This window comes from Etheostoma spectabile, chromosome 11 (assembly GCF_008692095.1).
Source record: "Etheostoma spectabile isolate EspeVRDwgs_2016 chromosome 11, UIUC_Espe_1.0, whole genome shotgun sequence".
Lineage (NCBI taxonomy): Eukaryota > Metazoa > Chordata > Actinopteri > Perciformes > Percidae > Etheostoma > Etheostoma spectabile.
Genome location: NC_045743.1, coordinates 8,638,399 through 8,648,060, shown reverse-complemented (window position 1 = coordinate 8,648,060; position 9,662 = coordinate 8,638,399). Strand labels below are relative to the sequence as shown.

The 9,662-nt window shown below is 40.0% G+C and overlaps 1 protein-coding gene across 1 annotated transcript; it reads right to left on the bottom strand.

Moving 5' to 3' along the window:
- Window positions 1–1,046: 1,046 nt before the first annotated feature.
- sp3a (sp3a transcription factor) lies at window positions 1,047–7,944 on the bottom strand. The gene is made up of 6 exons (XM_032528941.1): window positions 7,755–7,944; window positions 7,255–7,352; window positions 4,265–5,510; window positions 3,227–3,413; window positions 2,941–3,137; window positions 1,047–1,894 (listed from the first exon to the last, which is right to left on the bottom strand). The coding sequence occupies exons 1-6, from the start codon at window positions 7,759–7,761 to the stop codon at window positions 1,602–1,604; spliced, it is 2,028 nt and encodes a 675-aa protein (XP_032384832.1). The 5' UTR covers window positions 7,762–7,944; the 3' UTR covers window positions 1,047–1,601.
- Window positions 7,945–9,662: the final 1,718 nt, after the last annotated feature.

Here is a 9,662-nt window from a genome sequence, read left to right as displayed (position 1 = left end):
TTCAGTGTTTAGTACAAATTGAATAATGGGGGTTAAGTATAATCTCCTGAAGAGGACGTGTCCATGTGAGCAAAAAGATCACACCACATAATTTCATAATGTATCACAAAAAAAAAAAAAACTAATCAAATATGCCAGAATAATTCAATGTTCAGCGTGTATTCAATTTAACAATTCAACAGTTAGGGGGAAGGGGTTCAGAGATAAAATAAAACATACTATCGTGGAAGATACAGTTAAAGAAAAAGAATCAACACAAAAACAGAAATATTGTACATTGACTGAAAATGAATATAAAGGACAGGTTTTTGGGAAGTATACAAAACATTTTTTATACAAAAGGATTTACAAAAGGGTTAACAACAAGATGAAAGTGATGAGAATAGTGCTGTTTAAAAAAAAAAAAAAAGAAAAAAAAAGAAAAGAAAAAAAAGAGTACCGCTTTCAGTTATATATTTATCCAACTGCATGATGGAGCAAGACACTGGCGAGAATTCTGCAAAGCTGTTTCTATAAAATGAACAGGGGTTGTCCTCATTGTAAAAACTGACATGGTAGAATTCAACGAGCATTGGTTACATGGTGACAGCTTAATTCACCTCAGCTTTTGGTCCATCATCAACTAACATTTCTTCACAACATCGCCACCATGGCTTGAGAAGCTACAGGAGTGATTTACTCTAATTATATCACACAGACACAAGTCACCCTGAGTTTGTAGTCAAATTTGGCAATTACCTCCAAAAAAATGGCTTCTCTTCTTCATATTACAATGACTGTTTTTTGAAGTCCTCCAACAAGGTTTTTACAAAAACACATTTAAACTACATATAATGGAACAATTTGAAATATTTTCGACTTTTAATATCACAAATGCATTGTCTAGGTAAAGCCCAATATAAATAGCTGTTCAGTCAAAATATTTAATAAGCAAATAATGTGTATCATATCAACAGTATATGTTCAAGAGGAATTACAATACAAAATTGTGATTGTTTGATTTTTTTACCTGCAAAATGTAGCAGGTGTGAGCAAAGTTTAAAAAAAAAAAACTGGAGGAAAGAGGTCACGCTAATTTGCAAGCAGACTGACTGCAAGCAGGACACTGAAAACAAAATGCATAATATTGAAACAAAAACGTGGAATACATTTGAATGGACGTAAGCAATAACATTACTATAGCTGGATAAAATTAGCTCTGTTGTGAGATTTAGTATTTGCTCAAAGGATGGAACAAACCTTGCTCACCAAGGACATCATTACAATATATCATCAAAAAAAGGCGAGGAGAAAAATCGCTTAACTTACCAATAATTTTTGTGAAAAAGTAGATTCAAAACAAAATGGCATCCTACATTTCCGACGACACAATATTGTACAAAATAAGGCATTTCCTTGTGTGTTTACTGCAATGTCTTTTTCCACCTTTATCTTCTTTTAGTCTCCACTTTCAGTCCTTAATAAAAACTGAGTATGGACATGGGCTGACTATTTCGGTGTTTTTATATATAATTTTAGTTTTTCTTCAAAACTTGAAAAAAAATGCAGGTAGGAGTATACAGTATGAGAGAAGTTGTAGAAGTTCATAAGTGGAGTGTAAATCACTCCATGACATCGCTGGCCGCTACCGTGGTGACGAGCTGGAGAGGGATCTCTGCGTTGGCCAGGATGTCCTGGGCGTTGCTGGAACCCTGCTGGATATTGGTGAGGATGAGGGTGGTCCCGCCTGCCGTGGTGATGATACTGTCTGAGGACCCCGCCGATTCCATCGAGGCCACCACAGCGCTACCAGAGTTCACGGCTTTTTTGTTCTGATGAGTTTTAATGTGCTTCGCCAGGTGGTCGCTCCGCATGAAACGCTTGGAACATTCTGGGCAGACAAACTTCTTCTCTCCTGCCAGAGAGAACATATAGTTTAAAAGATAAAGAGTTTGATGCTGAATACATTTGGAGAGGGTCAAACATGGCATGTATCTGGAGGATATGCTTTGTAGGTGAGGAGATTAGTTGCAAAAAGTGGTCACATAAGTTCAATTTGTTTGTGTTAAGAAATGCCACTGAGATCTTATTGACTTCTTATTTGAATTGTTATTGAATACATTTGTGTTGTGTTTTAAGTTGCTGGATTCCAACCTGTCACTGACAAAACTGATAAATAAATTGATGACCAATTAATACAATTTAACTGATTACAATTATCAATTATTAATAATTAATTATCACCAATTAGAAACATAGAATGGTTGAATGTCTACTTGCAAAGTTAACTGTGAACACTAAGTCTTAATATCTGAGCTAGAAGCTGACAGCGTAATGAAATGCTACTTTAGCCCGTACTGTCAGAGGCCTCACTCAGCCAATGATATGGCCAGGGTTTCTCTTTCCTAAGTCCATCCTGGCAGTAAATCACCGTGGCATCAGATATTGTGTATCATTATGTTGTCCTGGTACATTTGACTTCTCATAGGCTACTACTTCTTATATTTTACCCTATGAATACTGATGGCAACTGCAGGGAAATGTTCTATCAAATTAAAAACAGATTAGGTGACCTGATACAAGAGTGTTCAGATTTAAAGTGGAATCACGGGATGAAAATTTAACCATAAGGCTAAATTCTTGAAAGCTTATTACTAGCTTCTCTTGTAATGTTTTATATTATCTGATGTTAACAGATCATGCAAATTAGACTGCAGAACAAACTGTTTAAACCCAATTCTGAACTGGAAAATTACCACCAAGTCTGTGAAATCTCAATTTGTTTTTTTTTTCACAATGGCCTTCAATACTAACCTGACATTTTACATGTAAATCTAGATTGGAACAAACACTGTTATTTCTTACATGACTCACACTTTGCAGGGCACAAATTAACACATTTTACTGATTTTACTGATGTTTTCCTGAAGTGCAAAGTGTGAGGGAGCAAAGAAAAGGCACCTGTGTGTGTTCTCCTGTGTCTCTGCAGCTCGTCGCTGCGTGTGAACCTCTTTCCACAAAACATCCAGCTGCAAACAAAAGGTCGCTCCCCTGAATGCCAGCGCAGGTGGGCTCGCAGGTGCGATGTCTTTCCATATACTTTCCCACAGCCGGCAATGTGGCAGATGTGCTGCTTTTTCTTCCCCGTGCTGGATCCTCTGAGAAATACAGATTTGAGTAGTTAGGGTTCTGATGATGCTGATTTCCTATGCAAAGCTGTACAGAGTGTCAAGTCAGGCTTACTCACCTCCCACCTGACTCTTTACAGTTGGGGCAAGTACAAGCCACTCTGCGCAGCCTCTTGCCCTCCTGACCCAACTGATCCTCCTCATCCACCAGCCTGACGCGAAGGTGGGACAGATCGCTTGTGTTCAGGGTGGACTCGGTGCTTAGCTGCCACTCTTCAGAGTCGGGCTCTTCTTTTATCCGAATCTCTGGAATTAATGTGCATGTTAATATTAAACTCTGGTAAACTTGTCAAAAAGCCTTCACAGTGAGAACTGCTTTATTACTGCATGTGACTGACAGCATGGCAGCAAATTTTACAAGTAAAACTCCATAGTAAGCACTGATAAAATAATTAGTTGACTGACAGAAAATGTATCAATGGCAATTTTTATAATTCATTAAACGTACCATGTAGACTTTTTAGCCCATGAGTGGCAGAAAATGGATAGAACTTAGCTACAATCAAAAACTTCATCACAATGTTTTGATAGCTATAATTACATTAACACATGAACAAACAGTTAATTATAATGTTAAAAGTTTGCATTATAAACAGTGTTTATAATGAAAACTCCAGTTGTTAAATGTTGATAAATTATCAACTAAAAAAGGCCAAGCATTTGCTGCACACAGCTTTCATGAATTTGTATCATTTTTAGACTAAAATATAGACCATTTTCCCAGAAGACATTTTTACTTGCCATAGTTACCGTTCTTTTTAAGTTTCCCAGTAAGCCATGACAGTGTGACAGTGAGACAGCATTCACAATGCCAGAATAGTGAAACTGAAGCAGCTAAATGGAATTCAACTATTATTCACTTATGATTAACACCGGTGCTTGTCCTGCTGTGAGATATCAAAATGTCTTCAATAAGGGCCTATTGAGTGATTCAGTGTAACATTGTATTAGTGTAATAAATGCAGTAATTATAGTAGGGCAGTAAAGTTAATGTTTTTCTGAAGATGGACCCCTATGAAAGATGTCAAAGTGGAAAAACTTTTAAATATAAATGCAACAATAAGTACATTATTAATTTTAAAAAAGAGATACTGTACCTCCAGGGTTGTCTGCATCTCCTTGTTGGGCCATTGTGTTGACTGTCACTGTCTGCAGGTTGGGCATCTGTCCCGTGCTGATGCTGACTGGACTGGAACCCAGTGATAGGGTCTGGACTGGAGCCAGGGTTATCTGCTGGGGTGGTGTTGTGGGCAGCTGGAGGTTCTGCAGGTTCTGTACTCCCTGCACCTGAAAGGTCTGCCACTGTATCTGACCTGACGGTGTGACCGTCTGGGCTTGGATGATGAAGGTTCCCGGGTTGATCAGCTGCACGTTTTGCAGGTTCTGTCCTCCTGTTGCCATGGACTGGACCACCTGACCGTTGGTGGTCTGAATAGGCACCTGCTGCAGCTGGATGATGGACTGAGCTGAGGACACCTGGATGCTCTGCTCTTGGTTCTGTTGGATGAAGCCCTCCTGGAGACCAGAACTCGAGTCGCCTTGCTCTGTAGCCGCTGATGACAACGAAGTGTCTTGTGTCAGCAGATCTGATTCGTTTGCTGGAATGTGTAGCTGAGAGGAAGAGGTTGGCACATAAATCTCATGATTTGCATTTGAGTCATTTACTTGTAGTGTCTGTGAAAGGTGATTATCTGTCTTTGCCAGACTCTCTGAGCCATCCACAGGCTGACTCGTCATAATTAGCTGGCCATCAGCAGTGACCCCTGTTGCTATAGTCTGAGCACCAGAGAGGCCAAGGGAGTCCAAATCCACACTGTTAATAGGAACAAAAGTAATGTTCCCAGGCAAACCCACAGGCACATTAGTAACAACCTGACCCTGGTTGTTGAAAGTGGAGCTGCTAAGAGAAATCCCCTGGAGCTGCTGGATATTACCAGTCTGTGATATGAGGTTCTGGTTGGTATTAAGGATGTTTGCAGTTGATGTTACACTGAGACTGTGGCTACCTTCAGGCAAGATCTGAATCTGCCCTGTGACATCCTGAGTCAGAGTTGCTCCTTCCACGCCTGTTGTGAAGCTCAGCTGTCCATCTGCTGTCTGAATTTGAGGAATGACTTGGTACTGAATGTTAGGCACTGAATTGGCAGAGGAGGCGTCTGTTCCAGATGTCACAAAGATTGGCTGACTCTGTAAGTTCTGGAGAGGAAGAACATACTGTCTGTTTGATGTTGATATTCCTTGACTTTGGATCTGTATCATTCCAGATTCATCTTTTTCTGCTGTTGTGGGGGTTAACACCTCCCATTTCTCTGTCCCAGTTAGTTGCGTAGATGGATCTGATGTCTGTGAAAAGAAATAATTGACATTAAAAAAACTGTACAAGACAATTATGTTCTAGACTTTGTACATACTATGCGGCTATCAGTTTACACAATCAGCATCAGACACATGAGTGGGCAGAGGGGAAAAAATATTTGAGGCGTAAGAGCTGAGTGGGCAAGACATTCAGAGTTTTGTTTCACATGTATGGTCCTGTTCTTAGTAACTGATAATCTATGATTCTGCTCAGACCTGTAGTATGGTTTGCTTGGTCCAGGACAAACAAAATAAAGATTCATTTGTTGCACATATGTTAGTTATGTTAGTTTTAGCCTGTAAGGTACATGCTGATTAATTACGAACCACGACAAATCAAGAGTCGTAAGACTGAAGTCTGACAGGTAACTCGTACATTAGACTATGTAGGTGGCCTGTCTTCCTGCATCATAAGTGCAAATGGGCAAACACACAAGAGTTTGTGTCAACTGTATCAAACAAGTGAACATAGCCAGAAAGAATCTTCATAGGTTTTCTTTTATGTTCTGCTTTGTGCTGCTATCACAGCTTTAATCAAGTGTTACTTTACTATAAATACAAACTTAACTGCTCGTGCAGCTGCTTTGCAGTGAAAACAAATTGTGCTCCTGTCTCCATGTCTAAAATACTTTTTTAAATGCCAAAAATTATGCCAAATATCCATTCCAGTGTTTCCCCTATATTCATTCTGCAGTGCTGCACTGACATGAGTCCATGAACAAGGCAACTATCTATGGTTAGTCTATGTGTCTGTAATAAGAGCAGGACAGTTGAGTGTGTTGTCTAAACTGCTAAAGTCAGTTGAACAGGTGAGGAGAAGATGTCAGTAGGCTACTGATTACAAACTGGCTCAGTAGTAAACAACACACTAGGATGCTTACAGATTCTATGTTTTTAGCTATGATGGGCGAGAGAATAATAAGTTAAAACATATCAATGAGGCTGTTTTGCCCTGTTCTCTAAGCATTGCACCAGTTTAAAATGCTACATTGCTTGTCTGCAACCAGCCATATGGTAACTTGGGAAGCAATTTGGCCTTGTGTACGCTGTTTAATTTGGCATGCAGTTAACACACAAGTCGTAATTTTGTTAAATAAAAACTCAACCCCCAACATTTGCTCCTGGTGTTTTTAACCACTGTTTTGGAAGGAAATAACTGGAGTAACAGGAAAACCATCCTTAAAAGTAAAAATGAGTGTTTTCTTATTAAAACACTGCCACCACCAATTTTGCTCAGTTGTGACTAAAGGCTTTACATCTGCTGTAGTTGTGTGATCTAGCAGAGGTGCTGATTCACCACAACATCGGCAGAACCTCTCCACCTCTGATGACAGTGACCCAACCAGGTGGTTGCTAGCAGGCCAAGGGGTGATGGCTGAGTGTCCTTCCTACAAAGGGTGAATTGAAAAGGAAGAGAGTGTGTGTGGCCATTCGTCTGGGGCACCTATAAAGTACGACTCACTGCCAAGTAGCTAAGGAAGAGGAAGTTAGGAGGTTAAAGGACTCTCTTGCCCGTGTTAAGCGCCCCAGGCAGTGTTTAGGTCTGACTGGAGTAAACAGCCTGTCACTTCGACCCCCTAAGGAGGCGGGATTTGGAAGATGCCTGAGAGGAAGTGTTGCCCAAGAGGTTTATTATATGTTGAACGCGTTAACTTCGGTAAGCACCACTCCGTTTGTGGAAACCCAGAGACGGCGTATAATGAGAGTCATAATCCCGAGAGGGAAACATTACCTGATTGCCCCCGCCCTGCTCTTGCTGCACAAAGTCGCTTTGACTGCTGTCCACGTCCAAGGCAGCCATATCTTCTGGTTTCATCGGCTGTTCCGGTGCTGTGTAGTAAAAAGCATATAGCTAAGAGTGGGAGCAGCCAAAGCTAACGTTAGCTAGCTAAGCAAGCCTGATACTCGCATAACTAGAGGACTAACGTTAGCCAATAACGTTACTGTAAACGTCAGATTACAACTACCACTACTAACTAAACCAAACTCCATAGAGAAAAGATGGATGTAGCAATAATTAGTTTGAAAGATAGCTCACTAGCTAGTGTTGTATATTAAACAAGCTAACGAGCGCAGAGTTAGCAACTAACGACATTGCTAACTTAGCCGGCGATGGTAAGCAATACAAGCATCCATGCTAGCGTGCTAGCAAGCTAATTCAGCCAGAGGATGCGTGTGGTGACGTTAGCTTGTTAGCTTACATGGGTAAAGAATAAGATAGCTATTACATACCAGTCATTACGTGCCTTGTCTTTAAACGGAAAGTCCTAATAGTCACAAGCCACCGGACATGATCAGCAAATGAAATTGATTGTATACGCGTAGAAATAGGTGATAACTGTCAGATTTTTTTCTATTTTGATTGACGGGCGGTAGGTAACACAAAGGGTGGGGCCTCCAGTGTTGACTCGGAGTATTTGCGTCACAAACAGGAAATCCCGCCGTCCTTCATAGAGGTGATTGGTTGTTCGTTTTGCACACCGTGTTTTTATTTGTCAGTCGATATGTCAGTCCTCCTTTGTTAGATTCTTTTCCTGTTTATTGTGCATGTTCAGTTTTACAGTACTGGTAGTGAGGTTTGTAGTTATATTGTTTACTTTCACTTATATTCTTCTTACCTATGAATCAAACTTGTTCAGTGAGATGGCTGCTTGCAAAGCCTGTCATATCTATCGGAGGACATACAGACAAGATATAGAAAGAGAAGTGCAGTCACCTTATTTTTCCAAATACACTGAATTCTTCGTCTGCATTTAACTCATCCTACCTAAAGCCCAAGTGAAATCACCAGTCCACTAAATGGCCGGCCAGTTGTAACTAGACTTCTTCCAATAAATACCACTCTGACAAAGGCTAATCAGTAAACATTGAACCCAAGCCCATTTAAAATAAATGCATTGTGACATTGATCTGATCATTATGACTCCTTTTGTCGGGTGTAATTTAAAATGAAAATACAAAAGAAGATAGTCTAATGCACCAATCCAGTTCTCTCTCTATAATGAGTCAGATGCACAGAGATAAAACACCAGTGCTCTTTTTCCCAAATTTAAAAACCAGTATACCTCACTGCAACGTGGTTAGTGTAGATATTATTATAATTTCTTTTTTTTCTTCTTTTTTTTTTTACAGTGTCTAGTGTATCAAATGGCATTGGAGTGCTGTGGCTTTAAAAACTGAGCCTGTGGCCTGATGTGACTGAATAAAGTAACTGATGGCGGAAAAACTGTTTAATTTAATGATAATTGGTCAAGTCATGGCAGATTAGAACAGTATCCGTATTTTTAAGTTAACAAAATAAATTTGCTCTATTTAAGACACTGATTTTGACTGTTTGATGAATCTAAAGGATGCCCTTTATCATGGCAGGTTAGCTCTCATGCATTTCTACAAACTAATAGTTGCTTTTTCTTACATGGGAATAAGAAAGTGATCAGCAATAGAGTTTTAAGATGTGTGTTGATTTCTTAGGACAAAAAGTGACACAATCGAGACACAATTTGAGTTTGTATTTGACCAGATTTATTCCCCTCCATCTGATTGTGCACAGTACAACATTGTGAAAGCATTGAAATGAGAGCCTGCATGCTATTGTACCTGCTCTGTGCCTGTGATGCTATCAGGACCCCACTTCTGAGTATTATTTGTGGTGTGTCAATTCCTCACAGTGTGCAACTGCAGTGAGGCTATTTCTCTCAACCTTCAATTCAAACTTGGCCCATTACAGCCAGACTACAAAAGCACTTTCCGTGCACTCAGAAGCTCACGGCAGTGAATGGTGGATATTTCCAATCACTCTGCTGTCAATCCAAGTGTCAAGTAAACACAGGCCAATGGAAACAGCTTTAGAAAAACCTTGCAGCTGTGTCTGTCTTACTTCAGGAGTCCTTGGAAACGTATCAACAATTTCTACAAAGACCTCCAAGTTAAAGGGAAAAGTCAAATATCCTAAAGGCAGCTCAAATGCAACACCCTGGTGGACGCAGTGGCCTACACAAGATACATAACTGTCATGGTGTTTGTCTTCAGACCTGTGAGTGTTGTCTCCAGCTCGAGCTGCAAACAAAGGAAATAAAATTGTATTGACAGACCTTGTATTCACCTCATGAGAGGAATCTGTGAAGTCTGTGGAGCAATTAC

Excerpts from the sequence above, each read along its gene's own strand:
- sp3a (XM_032528941.1), bottom strand. Across the intron at positions 5,511-7,254 it reads AGCAGGGCGGGGGCAATCAG|ACATCAGATCCATCTACGCA; the intron begins GTAATGTTTCCC and ends TTCTTTTCACAG. Across the intron at positions 3,414-4,264 it reads AGATGCAGACAACCCTGGAG|AGATTCGGATAAAAGAAGAG; the intron begins GTACAGTATCTC and ends CATTAATTCCAG.